This window comes from Xenopus laevis, chromosome 2L (genome assembly GCF_017654675.1).
Source record: "Xenopus laevis strain J_2021 chromosome 2L, Xenopus_laevis_v10.1, whole genome shotgun sequence".
NCBI classification, from domain to species: Eukaryota; Metazoa; Chordata; class Amphibia; order Anura; family Pipidae; genus Xenopus; species Xenopus laevis.
The window spans coordinates 177,784,444-177,806,349 of NC_054373.1; the positions used below are offsets into that span (position 1 = coordinate 177,784,444).

The following is a 21,906-nucleotide window of genomic DNA, read 5'->3' on the forward strand; positions in this document are numbered from 1 at the left end:
TCAGCCATCTGGCTGTTAGGATCCAAATTACCCTAGCAACCATGCATTGATTTAAATAAGAGACTGGAGTATGAATGGGAGAGGCCTGAATAGAAAGATAAGTAGTACAAAGTAGCCTTACCTAGTAGTTTTTAGATGGGGTCACTGACCCCCATTTGAAAGCTGGAAAGAATCAGAAGAAGAAGGCAAATCATTTAAAAACGATAAAAAACAAATAATGACAACCAATTGAAAAGCTGCTTAGAATTGGCCATTCTATAATATACTAAAATTTAACTTAAAGGTGAACCACCCCATTAAGTCACTGATAGAGGTCAAGGGATCAATTTGGAGTTGTTTGCAGCCTTCCTGACATTCTCGAATGGAGTTTTTTAAATTCGGATTCAATTCATCCGAGTTTTAAAAATTAATTAATAAATTTTGATTGGTCGAATTTATGGGAGTTTAGGGGAGTTCTTAAAAACTCACATGAATTTTAAAATTTGACCTTTGATAAATGGGCCTCTAACACTTTGCAGGGAATGTTTCATTGCTGCAGCCAATTGCTATGCCTGGACCAGTAATAGCCTTACAATAGGAAAACAGCAGCACCTTCCAGGTTCATATTAAGACTTACTTACAAGTGCAAGAGCAGCGTGCAAAGTGCAATCTAAGCCCACCTTTTGTATCCTCCAAGTGGGTTGTGTTGCACTTGGGCGCAATTGTGCCAGATGCATAATAATAAAAGCAATTCCAATTAACCGTCAGATGCCAGTGTGCTGACAGTTTTATTCCACCAATACAACAACACGGTGCTCACACTATTCTGACAAAGGGAAAACAATTAATTTTTTTAAAGGAACAGAATTCAATTAAAATGAATATTGACTTGTGGCAACTACAGTTATATGATCATTGGTTAAACGAATTTAATTATATTACAGCCAAAGCATATTTTTAGAGTGCGGTGACATTCCGGCATTCCTTTGTCACAGCAAGAAATCTGGGGAAGGTCCCAGAGAGGAGCGGCGACCCAGTTGTGTCGTTAGAATGTTTTTATTAGCCTTTTATTTATAGAAGGTAAAGTTTCACTGCCTTATGAATGTCACATGTTTTAGGTTATTAGTTTCTGTTTAAATGTTTTCATTTACTCAGAGACAAATATTTATGGGTATTAGACAGACGGACGGACAGCCGTACAAGTGCCGTTGAAAAAGGGCAGTGGCCCAGGAGTCATTGACCCGGAATATCCTTGCAAATTAGCTCTCCCAAAATGGTTGGACTTTCATTGTTCTTTAAGGGATCCCAGTATATTTCTATCACTGACAGAAATCTCATTATTATCAAATTTCATAACCTCTGTCATTTCCAGTTGTGATTATCCCACTGTTACTATAGACACCATCTCTCCCTACAATACCTGCTATCCCACAGTCACACTCCCTTCCCAGAGACTATTATCCCACTGTTACTATAGACACCATCTCTCCCTACTATACCTGCTATCCCACAGTCACACTCCCTTCCCAGAGACTATTATCCCCACTGTTACTATAGGCACCATCTCTCCCTACTATACCTGCTATCCCACAGTCACACTCCCTTCCCAGAGACTATTATCCACTGTTACTATAGGCACCATCTCTCCCTACTATACCTGCTATCCCACAGTCACACTCCCTTCCCAGAGACTATTATCCCCACTGTTACTATAGGCACCATCTCTCCCTACTATACCTGCTATCCCACAGTCACACTCCCTTCCCAGAGACTATTATCCACTGTTACTATAGGCACCATCTCTCCCTACTATACCTGCTATCCCACAGTCACACTCCCTTCCCAGAGACTATTATCCACTGTTACTATAGGCACCATCTCTCACTACTATACCTGCTATCCCACAGTCACACTCCCTTCCCAGAGACTATTATCCACTGTTACTATAGACACCATCTCTCCCTACTATACCTGCTATCCCACAGTCACACTCCCTTCCCAGAGACTATTATCCACTGTTACTATAGGCACCATCTCTCCCTACTATACCTGCTATCCCACAGTCACACTCCCTTCTCAGAGACTATTATCCCACTGTTACTATAGACACCATCTCTCCCTACTATATCTGCTATCCCACAGTCACACTCCCTTCCCAGAGACTATTATCCCACTGTTACTATAGACACCACCTCTCCCTACTATACCTGCTATCCCACAGTCACACTCCCTTCCCAGAAACTATTATACACTGTTACTATAGGAACCATCTCTCCCTACTATACCTGCTATCCCACAGTCACACTCCCTTCCCAGAGACTATAATTTTTTGGTACGGTGGTGTTAATTTGCTGCATGTCTGGTATAGATGTAAATTATTTCTGGTACTATACTAACCTTTCCAAGACTCTGTACTCTACATTGGGACAGGAGGGGAGTATTTTGCACATTCTTGTTGACTCCTTTGCCCTTCAAAGCATTGATTTCTCTAAAAATAGCAGACACTTAATGCGTTTAGGTCACTATGAACTGCTTTTTGGCTCTGTTCCCACTCTCTGTATCTTCCTACCACACCCCTCTGTGACCCTTCATTTTCCTTTCTTCCTCCTCGGTATTGTTTTCTGTTAAAGGTCTTCTGAGCTGCTGTCTGGTTTTCTCTTCATATGGAATGAGATATTGCAATTCTGTGAATTCTGTTCATACTGGAAAGATAAAAATCTGTTTTCCTTGCATTGAGAGGGAATAATGTTATACTGTACAGCTCTAGGAGATATTTATTTAGAGCTATGTCATTGGTCCCTTTCATGTTCGGAAACAAAAGTTATGGCAATAGGTCTTCATAGCTAGCTACGCTTTATGGCCAAAAGTATCTGAATAGTGTTTATTGGAACAGTCGCTGCTCAGTTCCACACTGTCTCTGGAAGCAATGTCAACATAGAAATATTTGTGGGGAGTATTTATGGATGATTAGAGGCAAACAAATCCAATATCACCATGTGCAATGCCAAGTGTTGGGGGATTACTTTAAAGTCCACCTCCTTTGGACTCTGGAGCAGTAGAAACGTCTTCTGGAGAGATAAAAAGGCATTTCACCATCTGACAGTCTGATGGAAAAGTCTGGGTTTGGCAGGTGCCAGGAGAGATCTACCTTCCTCAATGCCTTTTTTAGCAACAGTTTGTGCATGGGGAACAGGAACGAGACTTCCCCAAAGTGAGGTCTATACAGACTAGATTTGCTGAGATGGGAGTGGAAGAACTTGACTGGCCTACACATAGCCCTGACCTCAACCCAATGGAACTCCTGTGGGATCAAGCCAAGTCTGATCCCCAACATCAGTGGCCAAATTTACTGCTTTTCTTGTGGCTAAATGAAAGCAAACCAATCAGGGCCAGATTTACATAGTGGGCATCCCTAGGCCCACTGCCGTTCATCACCCCTGTCCCCTCCCCTTTATCCGAGCAAATTTTGATCATCAATGGGGATTGGCGCATGGGAAATTAAAAAAATGATTGTATCTCCAGCGCATCCCTAGTGTTTTTGAACCAATGTGGGTGTGGTTAGGCAGCATGCCGCCCCCTAATATCCTGCCACCCTAGGCCTGGGCCTAAGTGGCCTTTCCACAAATCCGGGCCTGAAACCCATGAGAATCGGTGCTGCTATGTTGCTTGCTTTGATGGTCACCTTTACTAACCTCCATGGACATTGCAGACAATATTTAAAGGAAGATGTAGGGCAATGTTCCCTTTAAATTCTTGTAGGCTTGAAGTTCATGTCCTTTCTATTTGTAAACCTAATTGGTATTCAAAGTAGTATCTGGTTCTGACCGCATGTACATTTCACACCATTGTAGCAGTAGGCAAAATACCATGCTTAAGCTGGCCACAGACACAGACGAAACGAAGATTTGTACGACGTTCAGACCGCATGTGGAGTGTCTCTACATTGTTAGTGCCATGATGATTGGTCGTTCAGTCAATCGGACATATTTATATTCGGATTTATATTGCATGTATCTGATGATATCAATGGGAGACTACTATTTGTCGGACATAACTACCGTATGATTGCGGTCTGTGATTTTAATGGCCAGAACATTGTCTGATTTGTTCTTTTTACTACTTCATTTAATCTGAATGTTTAGTGGTAGGTCAGGAGATTGCAACATCCGATCTTTCTTTGGACATAAGAATATATCTGCACGTCTATGGCCAGCTTTAGTCTTTAACTACTGGTCTGTTAAACATGTTGTGGGCATTTGGCTGGAGGAGCACTGGCAACTGCTACATAGTTTCATTGGTACGTGTAGTCAGCGCCGGAGGGGAGGGAGGCAGGAGAGAGCGCTGGAGGGGAGGGAGGCAGGAGAGAGCGCCGGAGGGGAGGAAGGCAGTGGAGAGCCCCAAAGGGTAGGGGAGAGAGCACTGGAGGAGAGGGAGACAGGAGAGAGCACAGCAGGGGAGAGCAGCGAACATGGACTAGGGGTAGGCAGAAGACAGGTACCTGCCCAGCGCCCCCCTTTTGTTGCGCCCTAGGAACGTGCCTCTTCTGCCTACCCCTAATTCAGGCCCTGCATGTAGTCAGAAGCAGCAGTGCACACAATAGCGAAGGTCATATGTAACAGCTATTAAAAACTATAGAATATGTATTGGAAAGTTGCTTAAATCAAATTTCTTTCTTGATGCCCAATTTTATATTCAGATTTAAAGTAAAAATGAATGAATGTGTTCAACCGGATAACTCACCCATTGCGTCCATTCAGTTACCCCTCCCTAACATACAGTATATCTTGTATCAATTTCTGTCCATATAAAGGAGACGTCATCTGTATGATTTCTGCCTCTCTCAAAGCCGCCTTCAGACAGCATGCAGCGTATATTATATTATAAGAGAGAGAATTGTTCTTTCGCTTCCAAATTACAACCGGATGCTGATTCCCATCCACACTGATATATAAATCATTCAAAATCGAGTCTTTGCATTGGTGTATCCAGCGTGCCGGCTATTGAATAGACCCGTTCAGTTTGGCTACAGGGAAATATCTCTGCTGTATTTATTATGACTTCATGTCCTACGTCTCCTTAGTGGCACAGCAGCCATAATTGGCCCTTATATAGCGTATAAAACAAAGTTATTCCTATCTGAATGCCGGTAAAGCTACAATAGGAGCTACATACGTACGAGATGATTGTGAGTCAGTTTAATGAATATGTCGGCAGTAAACACATTGCTTGTGGAGGAGCTCTCTTTTGTTGTGAAGATTGGTTTATTTTTTCAGTAGGGACACAGTCGTTGAATAAAGCCAATGCTGTTTTCTTCCCTTAAATGGTTCCATTTAGTTTACTCGTATTTGAGGCATCGCATCTGGATTTTGTTTCTGTGCTCTTGTCTTTCCCACAATCTTGTGCTTTATTTCAGTAAAACCCCAACTTGAAGCAATGGGATCATTTGTAGGAAGCCAGGGTGCTGTGAATAAAAGTGCCTAATTGTCATGGTATATATACAGTCATATGGAAAACTTTAGGAAACCCTCTATCATTGGCTGAGATTTCAAAGTAGCAACTTCCTTTTAATATATAACATGCCTTATGGAAACAGTAGTATTTCAGCAGAGACATAACGTTTATTGGATTAACAGAAAATATGCATCATAACATAATTAGACAGGTGCATAAATTTGGGCACCCAACAGAGATATTACATCAATACTTGAGCCTCCTTTTGCAAATGTAAAGCTGGCCATAGACGCAAAGATCCGATCGTACGAATCAACGTACGATCGAACTTTCCCATCTCCTGACCCTCCACTAACCATTCAGATCAAAGTCTTTACCATTCCGATCAAATAAGAACAGATCACCCAATGTTCTGCCCCTGACAGCAATCGTACGATACTTATGTCTGACAACACTAGTGACAGTCTCCCTCTGAAAATCGTACGATCGGCAATACACGCAGAGATATTATCGGCAGGCGACAGAAATTTTCTAACCTGTCCGATCGACCAAACGACCGATCTCCGGCGGAAGAAAAATGTCGGGACTCTCCACGCACGGTCCGAAAATCGTACAAATCCACGATTCGTACGATCGGATCTTTGCGTCTATGGCCAGCTTAACAGCTTCTAGACGCCTCCTATAGTCTTTGATGAGTGTCTGGATTCTGGATGGCGGTATTTTTGACCATTCGTCCATACAAAATCTCTCCAGTTCAGTTAAATTTGATGGCTGCCGAGCATGGACAGTCTGCTTCAAATAACCCATAGATTTGCCATGATATTCAAGTTGTGGGACTGTGACGGCCATTCCAGAATATTGTACTTGTCCCTCTGCATAAATGTCTTTGTAGATTTCCAAGTGAGTTTAGGGTTATTGTCTTGTTGGAATATCCAACCCCTGCAGCGTAACTTCAACTATGTGACTGATGCTTGAACATTATCCTGAAGAATTTGCTGATATTGGGTTGAATTCATCCGACCCTCGACCTTAACAAGGGCCCCAGTAGTCCATGAACTAGTCACACAGCCCCACAGCATGATGGGACCTCCACCAAATGTGACAGTCGGTAGCAGGTGTTTTCTTGGAATGCGGTGTTCTTCTTCCGCCATGCAAAGCTCTTTTTGTTATGACTAAATAACTACATTTTTGTCTCATCAGTCCAAAGCACTTTGTTCCAAAATGACTGTGTCTTGTCTAAATGAGCTTTTGCATACAACAAGTGACTCTGTTTGTGGTGTGAGTGCAGAAAGGGCTTCTTTCTCATCCCCCTGCCATACACATGTTCTTTGTGCAAATTGTGCTGAATTGTAGAACGATGTACAGACACACCATCTGCAGCAAGATGTTCTTGCAGGTCTTTGGAGGTGATCTTTGGGTTGTCTGTAACCATTCCCACAATCCTCCGCATATGCCGCTCCTGTATTTTTCTTGGCCTGCCAGACCTGGGTTTTACAGCAACTGTGCCTGTGGCCTTCCATTTCCTGATTACATTCCTTACAGTTGAAACTGACAGTTTAAACCTCTGAGATAGCTTTTTGTAGCCTTCCCCTAAACCATGATACTGAACAATCTTTGTTTTCAGATCTTTTGAGAGTTGCTTTGAGGATCCCATGCTGTCACTCTTCAGAGGAGAGTCAAACAGAAGCACAACTTGCAATTGGTCACCTTAAAGTGGACCTGTCACCCAGACATAAAAAGCCGTAAAATAAAAGTCCTTTTCAAATTAAACATAAAACCCAAATTATTTGTGTTATTAAACATCCATTCCAGTTATAAACTCTTCTAGAAATCTCAGCTGTCAATCAAAAATTGGCTGCCCCTCCTCTATGCCTTAGTCTTAGAGGCGGCGCAGACAATTACTTTCACTTTCCATTCAGCACTTCCTAGATGTCACTGCTCTCCCCACATTCCCCTCCCTCCTAACCATATAATTGTGTATCCAGTGCATAAACATGGGTATCGGGTGCCCCATTCTGGCACAAAAACAAGGATGATGCAGCGCCTGCCCTAATAACAGCGTCTTCAAAATGGCACCTGCCTGTCTGCTGTTATTGTGAATTCCAAGACTAATAAACACAAGATTTCAATAGTTTTTCTAGTGTAAGTGTAATGTATTTTGCTTGACTAACATCATAAATTAGGATTTGACTGTTTATATTAGGGATGCACTGAATCCAGGATTCGGTTTGGGACTCGGCCAGGATTCGGCCCTTTTCAGCAGGATTCGCATTCTGCCGAGCGCTATGTTTATTTATCAAGTCAAGAATCTTTCAGACAGGTGGTTCTTTAGTTGTGACTTTTGATACTCTTCCCCTCTATTAAAGACATAGGGTGGTTCACCGCTAAGTTAAATTTTAGTATGTTATAGATTGGCTAGTTCTAAGCAACTTTTCAACTGGTCTTCATTTTTTCTTTTTTACAGTTTTTGAATTATTTGCCTCCTTCTTCTGACTCTTTCCAGCTTTCAAATGGGGGTCACTGACCCCATCTAAAAACAAATGCTCTGTAAGGCTACACATTTATTGTTATTGCTTCTTTTTCTATTCAGGTCTCTCCTATTCATATTCCAGTCTCTAATTCAGATAGGTGCATGGTTGCTAGGGTAATCTGGACCCTAGAAACTAGATTGGTGAAATTGCAAACTGGAGAGCTGCTGAATAAAAAGTGAAATAACTCAAAAACCACAAATGAAAACCAATTGCAAATTGTCTCAGAATATCACTCTCATCATACTAAAAGTTAACTCAAATCTGGAACAACCAGTTTAAAGGAGAATTCAACCTGTAATTAAAAAACCCCTCCCCTACCCTGGGTAGACCCCCCTCCCTCCTCCCCCCAGCCTACCTGCCCCCCCTCCTCCTGCGGGCAAATGCTCCTTATTTTTTACTCACCCCTCCGTGCAGATTCTGGCCTCTGAGTTCACGGCAGCCATCTTCTTTCTTCTGTCTTTTTCGGAAGTTTCGGCACATGCGCAGTTGAAGAAAATTTATGGTCCCAAATTTTCGGCACATGCGCAGTTGGAGTAAATTTCCGTTCCCGAACAACTGCGCATGCGCCGAAAGTCACAAATATTTCCTAAATTTTTGTGACTTTCGGCGCATGCGCAGTTGTTCGGGAACGGAAATTTACTCCAACTGTGCATGCGCCGAAAATGCAGTCAAGACACGAAGATTAACAGAGAAGAAGAGGCCAGAATCTGCACGGAGGGGTGAGTAAAAAATTAGAAGCATTTGCCCCGGGAGCAGGGAGAGGTTTTTTTATTACAGGTTGAATTCTCCTTTAAGTCCTAAAGCTTGGCAGATCATGTGCTGTTCTTTTAACAACATCAGGAAACAAATGATCACCGGCGGATCTTCGTAAATGAGGCTGAAGGATTTCTAAAAGAAGCAGACTACCTGTGTTAGCGCATATTGCTCATAGTATGTTTGGTGGCTTATTTATGACTGTAAATGTGAATGTAAATGCTCTTTACTTGATTCCAATGCAGATTCGTTAAGGAATATCCAGTCTCTGAGACACGGCCCCAGGTCTTCTCCGGCAGAGTTCAACAACTCCTCTCACCACCTTCTCAGGGAGAGAAAGTCTTCAGCACCTTCCCATTCCAGTCAGCCAACTCTGTTTACATTCGAGTCTCCTTCAAACCATGCTCACCGGACATCGTTATCCACCAGTGCACCTCAGGATTACCTGTTCCTGCACCAATGCATGAGCCAGAAATCCGAAACCATGAGGTAAGAAGCGCCGCAGTAACCAGAAAGCCATGATCTGGGCATGGGAGATGCCTGTAGCAGTGACCTTCAACATGTTGTTCCTCTTCTGCACTGAAGAAGGCAACCAGGGTTGCCAGGTCTAATTTTAAAACCCAACTAAAGTCAGCTACAAAACTAGCCCAAAACTAGCCAAGAGACACTTCAAAAGTCACCCCAAAAATAGCCCAATATGTGCAGTGAAAAAAGTCTAAAAAATAAATAAATATATGTGAAAATACGCCGTTTGCAAATTTCACTCTTTTGCACATTTTTCCACGAAGCAAAATGGGACAGATTTGCCCGTCACCAGAGGAGTAACTACAGAGGGGGGCTCAGGAGATATAGGGGCCCCATTAGGCCCTAATTCATATACAATTTCAATAAATATTGGTAAAACAGGTCAACCTCTAGACATTTTGGTGGTCAGCAGATTTTTGCTCCAAAATTGTCTGAAATTTAAGAAAGTTGCAGGAAAATGCTTAAGCGTGACAGAGCCCAAAATCTAGTAATTCCCGACTTCTGCACAAATCAATCCCCATTGCATGCTGGGTATTGTAGTCTAGTATTAAACTTGGCAATTGGCAAATTGTTAAAGGACCAGTAACATGATCTTTATTAAGAAATAACTTACCGAAACTCCGCTTGCGCTCCTCTTCAGAAAAGGCGACAGGACGACGATCCATCGTGCGTCGCTCAATTTCTCCTCCCTGGCTATCTCCTATTAGGAAGGCAGGGAGGAGAAATCGAGCACCGCACGATGGATCGCGGATCGCCTTTTCTGAAGAGGAGCACAAGCGAAATTTGTAAGTTATTTTTTAATAAAGACAGCGATTTCAAAGTTTAATTTGTCTTTGTGTTATTTTTTTGTTGTATACTAACAAATTTTTTAAAAACTATATTACCCAACATGCATTGGGAGAAGCAGGCACAGCACATTAGGGCAGGAAAAAAGCTTTGGCTTCACAAACCAGACAAAGGCCTAAAACGTAGCCCAAATCCCTACCATGGCTAGTTTGTACTTTCAAAACCCGTCTGGGCTTTAAATTAGTAGCCCTATTTGGCTGGAAAACTGACAACATGTCAACCCTGGAGGCAACGGTGTGCCAGGAAACTTTTCTTCTACTGACAAAGAAATTATGTTTAATGTAGAAAAAAAAATTGCAAGCAAAGCTCAAAAGAGCAAATTTATGGGGGAGTTCTGTGCCTAATAACCAGAGAAAAGCTAATGTTTACAAGTTAAAGTGGAAGATTTAGAGTGCCAGTTTTATTGCCCTTGAAGAAGACACAAATGACTGTGTAGATACTGATCAGAGACATCTGATGATCAGAGAGGAAGTGAGATAATCATAAAAATCTTGGAAGGAGAGCAGTAAAACACTATATAAATTAGAGCGCTGATAATGATCAGAGAAAGTGAGATAAGCAAACATAAAGACTATACAGGAACAGGGAGCAATGAAGGCAAAAGTGGCCATAAACTGTAATATTAAAACTCTAGGTCAATACTGAGAACTTGCCGTAAACAAAATATTTCTTCTGTGATTAGGAAATTGCTGTTCAGATCCATGAATTTGAATGTGCAATGTAAGAAGACATGTGTTTGTCATATTATACTTTAGAGTAGTTGGGGTTGCAAAAAAGATACAAACCCATCAAGTTCAACCCATTTGTCCATGCGCACCTGCTTTATCTGCTACATGATCCAGAGGAAGGCAAAAAATCCCTCCTTGATTTAATAAGTCAATCAGACCAGACCATGGGTTAAAACATTATACTGTATCTTGAAGCTATCTAGTATATCTGCCAATCCAACCACTTTAGGGAGAGAACTCCACAGCTCTCACTCCCGTCTTGGGCAGCCTTGACCTTAAAGTTTATTTGTTTGTTTGTTTTTTCCAGAAGCGCCAGTTTTTCCCAAGCCACAAGGTCCTCCTTTTTTATGAGAAGCGACTCGGCTGTCCAGAAGTTGGTCCAGGGCTACGGGCACTGTTTGAATGGGATCAGCGGACAAGTGCATGGCTTTTATAGTTTACCCAAGCCGAGACGGCTTAGTTCTGAGCTTAGGGACAGTGCCTACGACCTGCCAAGGAGCTTTGGCTCAGACACGCCCACCAAGTCAAGCCTTTCAGGACTGGAATCAGAAAACGAGGATGTTTACTGCTACAAAACTCCCAGCAATGCTCTGTGTAAAGAGTTTAGGGAACTCTCAACAGATTCCTATGATCTCCCTGGGACCCCTCTTTCTGTTTATCAGATCCCAAGAACATTCACTCTAGACAAGAACCACAATGCTCTGGGTCTTGCCTCCAATGACTTGCATTCCACACCTCCTCCCCGTCCCCCTAAACCAGGACAGGCAGAGACCGTGTGGGGCAGCCCACAGCCGCAGCATCATCATAACGGTGATAATATGGCGGTGGTCAATCTTCCAAGGAGGAACACTTTACCAGCCATGGAAAATAGGCGCCATCGAGGTACGACTGGGTTTTCCATAATGTTTAGCCATACAACACTATTCATTGTTCCTTATTTAATATTTCAGTAGACTATGATCACCAATTTTTTTTGATTGACCCTTTCCTGATGATTATTATAGATCCCAAACTATTGTTCTGTCTCAATATCTGCATTCCATTTGGTGGCCCTTTCCGAAAAAGGAAATGCTCCATGCCAAAGTGACAAATACATGTCAATAGTTCCAGTGATTTTAGGAATTAGTGGCAGAAGAACCTTCTGAGGTCCAGCTACTGTTCGTGATCCCTTCAGCTCATATCCAAGTTTAGACATAGAAAATATATTGGTGATGGTTTGAAGATCATGAGGAAACTTCGGGGTGACTTTGGAAAACAAAGAGCTCCAAGTGCCATCCCGCCGGCGATTTTCATTCTAGCCGGCAGGAAGGCAGGGGAAGGAAGTTCAGGGAGATTAATCTCCCCAAATCTGACTGTGTGTCTCTACCCTTAGACAGCTCCAAATCCAAAGGTTAGGTTTCCACATGAACCAAGCAGAAGGAAAGGATATTCTCTCCAAATTTCCCCCTAACTGGTCTTCAAGCTGCCCCTCCAGTAAGACCACACTACATTGAATTCTCACCCATTTTTAATGGCTCCGCATATTGAAAGTTTAAAATAGAACTAATAAAATACATCTGCTTTACATTAGTGTACGTTCCCTTTCCCTTGAGAACAAATTGCTTTTAACTCTATACGCACATGTGCCCATATGGCTTTGGTTGTGTCTTATTCTGAGACATCTACAGTCCCTGGATAACTAAAAGAGCAGTAACAAGAATGTTGATTGATTCATTCATTTATACTAAGGAGTCAAAAATAGACCTCCAAAAATGTCCTTTTTTTAATCCCCAAAAATCCCTGGTCACCAAATATGGGAAGGCTATGGAAAGTGGTAAGGTTGGTTGTGAGCAGCTAGCCTGAGAGATGGTGGCAGTTTAGGTATAGGTACAACATCTGAGTCGGTTATTTCCATAAGACACCACTAAAGGCAAAATTATATTATGATATAGTGACCCTTTACTCAAGCAGTGTGGGTGGGTCTAGAATATTCTGATGGCAGCTTACATGGAGCAGACATTCTGTAACGTTGGGGTGGTGTTTTCCTGCAGCCTATTACGTTATTAGGCCACAATTCAAGCAGGGAAATAAGTGCTGTGATGGTAAGCTGGACGAGACAGGGCTAAGGCCTACATTGAGAGATGAAATCCATACAGAGAGGAAGGGAAAGTTATAAACAACCCCTTGGGGACAAAAGGATTTATAGAATAGTAATAAAGACGCCATCATAAGAACCGTGCCCCTGTGACTCATAAAGTCGGATAAATACGGCCACCGGTGACTAAGTAATTGCAATAAGAGAGGCACAAGAAATAGTTGCTCTCAGACAGATGTCTATTAACATCATTAAGGCCTACATGTATGCACTGATAGAGAGCCTGTTATATTGCCAGAATCTCTTCTATAGAGAGAAATGCTAGAGTATTTTTATTACTAGACTGCATGTTGATGACATGGAAGATTCTGTGCCCTTCTGCTGCCTGAGGTGGTAGTTCCCATCCTCTGCACTTCCCTCAGTTGTGGGTTTAGATGGTCCATGAGTTGGACAGAGAGGTGACATTTCACATTGGCACCTCCCTGCCCAACTCATGGACCATCTCATGCACAGGATCAAGTAGAATCCAGAACCGTACATTTGACAGTGCTTTTATGTCAACATCAGTAACTTTTTCTGGGGTACTGATATGGTTCTTCTTGGTGTTGCCCAGGCCTGGACTGACAATCTGTGGGTTCTGGCAAATGCCAGAGGGGCTGCTATAAGGTCCCATAGAAAGTCAGTATTTAGTGGGCTGGTGGGGGCTGTTTGGGCCTCTATGTGGGCTGATTGGGCCTCTGTGTACCTGAAATGCCAGGGCCTATTTTAATTCTCAGTCTGGACCTGGTGTTGCCGCTCATGTTTGAATGACACCTCCTAATATAGGAGCACAATTCAGCCGTGCAGCTTCCTATAGCAACCAATCAGCATTACTGGCTGCTTTGGGCAGAACCAGAACTAGGGTTAGGCGACAGAGTTGTGCATCCTGGTGGGGGATTTAGCCGCTGGTGGGGACTGGGTGAGAGAGAATGAGGGACTGGCAGGGTTAAAGTTAAAGGGATTCTGTCATGATTTTTATGGTATATATAGTTTTATTTCTAAATTACACTGTTTATTCTGCAATTATTCACTCCATGTAAAATTTCATTCCTAACCTAACAAGTATATTTTTTAGTTGAAAGGGTCAGGGCACACAGGCAGATTCGGGAAGATTAGTCACCCGGCGACAAATCTCCTCTTCTTCGGGCGACTAATCCCCCGAACTGCCTCCCCTGCCTTCCTGCCTTCCTGCCTGCTAAAATATAAATTGCCGACGGGATGGCACTTGGATAGATTCAAATCACTCCGAGTGCCCTCCTGCCGGCAAGTTTACATTTTATCCGGCAGGAAGGCAGGGGAGGCTGTTTAAGGAGATTAGTTGCCCCAAAGAAGAGGAGATTTGTCGCCGGTGACTAATCTCCCCGTATCTGCTTGAGTGCCCTGACCCTAATATTGGTGTGTAGGTGCATCTCAGGTCATTTTGCCTGGTCAAGTGCTTTTAGAAAGAGCCAGCACTTTAGGATGGAACTGCTTTCTGGCAGGCTGTTGTTTCTACTACTCAATGTAACTGAATGTGTCTCAGTGGGACCTGGATTTTACTATTGAGTGCTGTTCTTAGATCTACCAGGCAGCAGTTATTTTGTGTAGGGAGCTGCTATCTGGTTACCTTCCCATTGTTCTGTTGTTAGGCTGCTGGGGGAAGGGAGGTGGGTGATATCATTCCAACTTGCAGTAGTAAAGAGTGACTGAAGTTTATCAGAGCACGTGACTGGGGGCAGCTGGGAAATATGTCTAGCTACAGGTCAGATTTCAAAATTAAATATAAAAAAATCTTTGTTCCCCTTTTGAAAATGGTTTTCAGTGTAGAAGTCTGCTGGAGCAGCGCTACTAACTCGTGGATTTTGAAAAAAACGTGATTTCCCATGGCAGTATCCCTGTAATAAACCAGTGGGCGAAAGCAGGAAGGGAGTGGCATGACTGGGCACCAGACCTTCGGCACCAATAAAACTTGGTCTGGCACTGCCTATAGGTAAAGGAATCAGGAAATTTTACTACCATAAATCAGCCCCAGTTTGCTTGTGAAATGCTGTTCTTAATATCCAACATCATCATTGGTGTGAATGGCCACCAACATTCTACAATGAAACTGTTGCCAGTGTTTGCTTTGCTCCTGATTTCTGCAGCTCACCTGCCATAATGCCCAAGCTGTAGAAAGGTGAGACCGGGGAATTATAAGGTGGGATATTCGCATATATAATGGGTGATCGATATTCTGTCACCATTTAACTTGAGTTTCCTCTTGTTTGTGTTGCAGCTTCCTCCTGTGAAGCCTACGACTATCCTGGTGACTTCAGTGCAGACCAGTCTGTAGAGTCGGTACACGATGGTTTCAACTCCTATCTGGTGAGTCCTTGGCCAGCGAGGCCTGATAAATGTTTGCTTAGTCATATCTGCTTTGTTATGTAAATGCTTATTTGCACTATTATTTTATACACTGTCAGACTCAACCAATCACATTGTGACACTGGTGCGTCCAGCCATTGGCTGATATCCATGCTACTCTCCATTATTCATCCCTTTGAGCTCTCCCAGCACTCTGTTCTTAATGTTCTTCCCCCTTATTATAATCCTGTTATGTATCAAAGATCCTGAACCCCCCTCCCTCTCCATGGTATAAGGCAGCTGGATGCAGTTCTGTTTAGGGATGCACCGAATCTAGGATTCTGCCTTTTTCAGCAGGATTCAGTTGAATCCTTCTGCCGGGCGGAACCAAATCCTAATTTGCATATGCTAATGAGGGGTCGTGAAGGAAATCTCGTGTTTTTTTTTGTCACAAAACAAGGAAGTAAAACATTTTTCCCCTTCCCACCCCTAATTTGCATATGTAAATCAGGATTTGGTTCTGTATTCGACTGAATCTTTCACAAAGTATTCGGGGGTTTGGCCGAATTTAAAATTCCTTAGGGTTGCCACCTGTCCGGTTTTCAGGAGGGCTGTCCGGGTGAAAACTGCCTGTTCGGGAGAAAAACTGCCATTCCGAATTTCCACACCTGGAAATCCGGACAGGGCTTTAAAGTGAATGGAGCAGTGATCAGGAAAACGACAATCACTACTCCATCAGGCCCACCCCTGACATCACCAGGCTCCGCCCCTCAAACTGCTCCCACCACCCGGTCTGCCACTCAGCAAAATGTGGCAACCTACGTTACCAAGCCCTGGCTGTGGATCTCCTTGGTGACCTCCAGTTTCTTTATATGGTGAAACCTCAATTTTACAGCCACTGATTTAAAAGGTTTCCCATATTTTACATCATTTTTTTTTTGTCCCACAAATATATAATGCATTTCCCTGTTTTTTTACATTTTCCTGGATTTTACACCATTTTTTTCTGGTCTCTTGAAAAAATGTAAAATGGGTTTTCTACTGTATGTAAACAATGGGGTAAATTATCCATTATGTACTTGACCATTTGCTTGATATCTTTATTGTTCTGTGTTGTTAATGGATAAAACTCTGCTTTTCAGCAAACCAAATCCTCGCTTGTACGGTCAGACAGTGCCGATTCTGAAGATAACTATGTTCCCATGAACCCCGGCTCCTCGTCTCAGTTTAACCCAGAGAAAATGAATGACAACGCTCAGAGCGCCTACCTCCCCATGAGCCCCGGCCCTCAACAGTTTGACTTACTGGGTTCTTCCTCTAACTCACTTCCTGCCCGGAAAGGAAGCACCGCCTCCTTGTGTCCAAGGCCGAGTCGAGTGAGCGATATCCAACCCCCGCCTGTGAACCGGAACCTTAAGCCAGATAGAAAATGTAAGCCTGGTATATAGTTACTGACCAAATAAAGGCACAAGACTGAAGGTTGAGTTATACAGGGAACTCTAAGTATCACTCATGTATTATAAGGGATAATGTACCCCCTACTGTAAATGATGACAATATTAGAAGTCACTAAGGGGTTGTTCTGTGACCATATAAAGGCACAAGGCTGCAGGCTGAGTTATACAGGGAACTCTGAGTATCACTCATGTATTATAAGGGATAATGTACCCCCTACTGTAACTGATAAGGATATTAGAAGTCACTGAGGGGTTGTTCTGTGACCATATAAAGACACAAGGCTGCAGGCTGAGTTATACAGGGAACGCCGAGTATCACTCATGTATTATAAGGGATAATGTACCCCCTACTGTAAATGATAAGGATATTAGAAGTCACTGAGGGGTTGTTCTGTGACCATATAAAGACACAAGGCTGCAGGCTGAGTTATACAGGGAACTCTGAGTATCACTCATGTATTATAAGGGATAATGTACCCCCTACTGTCAATGATAAGGTTATTAGAAGTCAATGAGGGGTTCCATATAAAGACAAAAGGCTGCAGGCTTTGTGCATTAATTACAGGTGATCACTAAGCTTTGTTTATACAGGTATAAAGTACATGTCTAACTGTTCATTGTACTTTTCTTTACTCAAGTTGCCTGCTATTGTTCCATTCTACCTGCAGCCGGCTGAAGAAAGTCATTCACTGAGTAGTTGCTATGGGTTACTGCCCATGGGCAAATTTCCCCAACATTGATAAATGAGCCCCACTGTCTACATGTTACTATTGTTTACAATTAACTAAAAGTTCATTTGTAGGTCATCTCTTTAACTTAAATTGGCACTTTGTGACGCTTCTGTGTTGAAGGCATACTGCAAACAAATTGCCAGTGGCTTACAAAGTGCTTGCCAATATTTAAGCAAAGTTAATGTTGAAAAGCTCCAGGGCTGGCTGGAGTACACCCACTAGTCTTTGTAGAGCTTAAGGCCCCCATACATGGGCCGATAAAAGTCGGCAGCTTATCGGCCCATATGTAGAGCCCCCCTAGGGGCTTTCCCGATTGAAATCTGGCCTAAAGTCGGCCAGACAGATCCTCTCGTTTGGCGACATCCCAAACGAGCGGATCTCTACGTCTATGGCCACCTTTAGTCCAGTTTAATCAGGTCCTTATTTCTGACTTTCTCCTTTTCATCGGGTATGGCACTATAGACTGAAGGAAAGTTGATGTTATTTCAATATTTAAAAAAGGCATAACAATCTCAATCAGGCAATTATAGGCCTGTAAGTCTGACCTGTGTAGTGGGACAGTTACTTGAAGGTCTGAAGACAATTGAGATCCACTGTTAATAAATGTATGATTACAGTATATACCTGGGATTCATAAATTTGTAGTGACATATCTTATACTAAAAAGTTGAGGAACTAGTGGAGGAACAACTGGGGTGGCAGGGGGTGCAGCTGCTATACCGGCCCCTCTGAAATTCTTTATTGTGGGGAGCCTGTCCATAGTAGTTACACTACTGGTGGAATTGTTTACATTGGAGAAGAGGCATTTAAGGGGCTTTTTATACTGTACTATACCCTCTCAACAATCCCTTTTTCCTTGATGAATCTTTATTCTGCTTGCTGAAGTGCCTTCCAGTGCAACATCGACTGAATATCCTTTTCCACTCATTTGCAGCCAAGCCCATGCCACTAGATCTGAGGGGTTCGACAATAATCGATGAACTTCCTTTCAAGTCCCCAGTCACCAGGTCTTGGAGCCGACAGCCGTATGTACCTTTTGCTCATTAACTTCACATGGATTGTTGGGGCTGCCTGATGTGCATTTCTCTTTGCTGTTCTGGATCACACACCAAATCACACACACACAAAAAAACATCCAGTTGACAGATTTTTGGGGGACTAGAGAAGGGGTTGGCAGTTTCCAGTGGATTCTTTGTTCGGTTATATCAGGGGTCCCCAACTTTTTGTTAATCCTTAGCCACATTTAAATGTAAAAAGAGTTGGAGACCAACACAAGCATGAAAAAGTCCATGGGGATGTCAAATAAGAGCTCTGATTGGCTGTTTGGTAGCCCCTATGTGGATTGGCAGCCTACAGGAGGCTCTGTTTGGAAGTACAACTGGTTGTAATACAACCAAAACTTGCCTCCAAGCCTGGAATTCAAAAATAATCACCTGCTTTGAGGCCACTGGGAGCAACATCTAAGCTCGCGAGCTACTGGTTGGGGACCACTGGGTTATATATACAAATATAATACTATCATTATATAGCAGAGCCATATATATAATGCTAGATGTATATTTCAGGCATTCTATGATGTCCAGCTCATCCCAGTACTGCCGCCCAGTGTCTGCTCAGAGTATTACAAGCACCAGCTCAGGAGACAGCGAGGAGAATTACGTAGCCATGGTGAGTTTACCCTTTGCTTTTATGGAAAATGGGGGGGGCATTTTAAAGGTACAGGACTATAAATACATTTGCTCATAAAGCCATGTGCTCAGACAAGGTGATTATGACGGACAGCTGGGACATATATAGCCTTAGTGATGCCTCATAAAAGAGCAATGCTGAGACTCCTTGTTTTATAGGACTTTTTATGTTCATCGGGTTTAGTGTTGTATAATGGAATATTGTTTTATAATGTTGGCATCATCTCACAGTCGTGTTATAGGCGTGAGCACCTGTTGGTATCGCTTCTTTAGCTGTGTTCATCTGTGGTTAACCAACTCCAGCTCATGTCTCTCATTCAGTCCCCATATTAGATTGTTCTCAGGACTAGTCCAACAAGCCAATCGGTACATTTGAATGGTCCCATAGATAAACCAGCCTGTAGCCAGAATCTTGGGATGTTAGCAGCGGTTGACCAATCCATAGTGCCCCACTTTCTCTTTTCAGTTGGTATCAGCTGGAATAAAGTTGTTTTAATTCTTGGCTTTATGCCCCCCTCCCATGGCCCTCTCCCAGACAATTGTTATTACATGACTGGGGTAGGTCACACCAGGCTGATTATTTCATCTAAATAAATGGGATTCACATGCAGTCGCAGTCATTTCCCCCCACCCCCCAAAATGGATTCTTCTGTTGGTCACTATATCATGCCAGACCTGCAGCCCTCCTGCAGTATATGCTGAAAATATCTAGGGCCTAAAGCAAACCAGCCTTGGGAATGAGTCCTGAACACCCCTTTACCCCACCCCAAGCCCCCTTTTAGCTGTATGTTGTGTAACTGTGTGCACCAGTGCAGACTGACCAATCAGAATGGTACAGTCCATTGTCAGCATATATGACATTAGGGGGTTATATTATCCCGATTCGGTGCATCCCTAATAATAATCCTTCATCAGGTGCTCCTCCAATATATACAATGTGTTTTAATGTCATCAGTTATAATCATTGCTTAGTGATGTCATTGTGTCACATGATTAAATGTGCGGTTACAGTAAAGCTCTGCATTAAATGACAGGGGGATGTGGAATTCAGATATTTTATTATCTAGCTTTCCTTCCAAACAAAATCACATTTTTAATTTTCTGCCTTTTTTGTTGTTGCTCCAGCAAAACCCAGTATCTGCATCTCCGGGAACCAGCGGAACCAACAGTCCGGCTCAGAAGAAGAGCACGGGAAGCGTGGATTACTTAGCCCTCGATTTCCACCCTGCTTCTCCCAGTCCTCACAGGAAGGTAACCAAGTACTCTTTGCAATGGCTGAGAAGGGGGGATAGAGGTTATGCTAGTCAGGGGCCCCTAAAGATGCAGATTTCTGGGTTGCTTAATGGATGGCTTGTGCAGGGAATGAATGGGGTTTGGGTGATCATGGGTGGAGTTTTGGAATAATGGGTCTTGGTCTGGTGGACCATGGCATGTGTGGAGCTGAGCTCACTACCTAGGGGGCCCTGGTGACTGTTAGACAAATAATTGGGGCTTCCTGGGATGTGGGGCCCCTGCTGACTTGGCATGAGGCCCCATGATTACTGATGTCCTGCTTGCTGGTCTATTGACTGCATTTCATGGGTTTGGTTGCGGGAAATTACATGAGGTACGGTTGGCAATTTTTCATGATTTTCCCCCTGGACACGAACCCCTGCTGTATGACATCAAAAATAATTATAATATGATTCTCCCCGAACATGGGCCCCTGCTATCCTTTTTATTTCATTACTGCAGGTAGCAGTGGAGGGATTAGAATCCATAACGTCAAAACGCCCAAAATTGCACTTACATTTAGAATGATGGTGAAAATGTTGCAATGGAATGTTTTTTTCAGAAAGTGTGCGACTCTGAGCACCAGGGGCCCTGGGATCATATGGTTCATGTACGGGGGGAGAACATTAGCAGCAGTTATTGATCGGGAGAGCAGAATCATTTCAGGACAAAGTCCCATATGTTTGACTGTAAATAGAATTGATGCTGCAGAGTTGGGTGACCTTCGTCAAGGTCGCCTTGATAACGAGCAGAAATCCATCTCCCTGAAAGGAACTGCAGACTCTACTGTAAATGCATCTGGGAGACGCGCAACTCATGCCTGCGATATATACAAGCTGCACTGCTGTCACACACCGAAGCTCATTTATATGGTTGGAAGACTCTACTTACATTTACATTTCTATCCCAGCATTAGTCGCCTTTCTACTACAATAACAATCATTATAAATTGATGGGGCTGGTGTAGAATTACAGCTGCAGCCCAAAGCAAATAATATGGCAGCACCGACTCTTATATATAACTATAAATAGAGATTTAGGTTGGACTGATCCACTGGGATACCAGGAGATTTTTCATCCTGGGTCCAATCCTAAAGAGCTGCTTCCCAACCCAAAGTCCTCTTCTATTCAACCCACACCCAACCCAACTCCTCATCTGATGATGTCATGAATGGGTGGGTTTAGCATTTAGAGAGGAGGGGACAGTAGAATTACATCAGCACAAGGGTGGGGCCCTGCTTAGAGTTTGACCCTTCACCCCCCTGTAGATGTTCCTGTAGATCACCCATGGCCGAAGCAGAAGGAAAGGTACCGAAGCAGTTTATTGTTAATAGATTAGGCACAATAGTGCAAGCTATAACACTATTTATTCTGTAAAATGCTTTAGCATACCTGAGTAAACAGCTCTAGAAGCTCTCTCTGTTTGTTTAGGATAGCAGCTGCCATATTAGCTTGCTGTGACATCACATCCGGCCTGAGTTTCCCAGCTCAGTCATAGCTCTGGGCTCAG

At 43.1% G+C, this 21,906-nt stretch overlaps 1 protein-coding gene across 1 annotated transcript in view; it reads left to right on the forward strand.

Moving 5' to 3' along the window:
• Positions 1-21,906, forward strand: part of gab2.L (GRB2 associated binding protein 2 L homeolog) — a 102,497-nt gene that overhangs the window by 78,034 nt on the left and 2,557 nt on the right. The window contains exons 3-9 of the mRNA XM_018247789.2: positions 8,960-9,203; positions 11,121-11,695; positions 15,181-15,269; positions 16,391-16,679; positions 18,371-18,461; positions 19,002-19,104; positions 20,250-20,375. Coding sequence (XP_018103278.1) covers positions 8,960-9,203; positions 11,121-11,695; positions 15,181-15,269; positions 16,391-16,679; positions 18,371-18,461; positions 19,002-19,104; positions 20,250-20,375 — 1,517 coding nt within the window. The remainder of the gene's footprint in view (positions 1-8,959; positions 9,204-11,120; positions 11,696-15,180; positions 15,270-16,390; positions 16,680-18,370; positions 18,462-19,001; positions 19,105-20,249; positions 20,376-21,906) is intronic.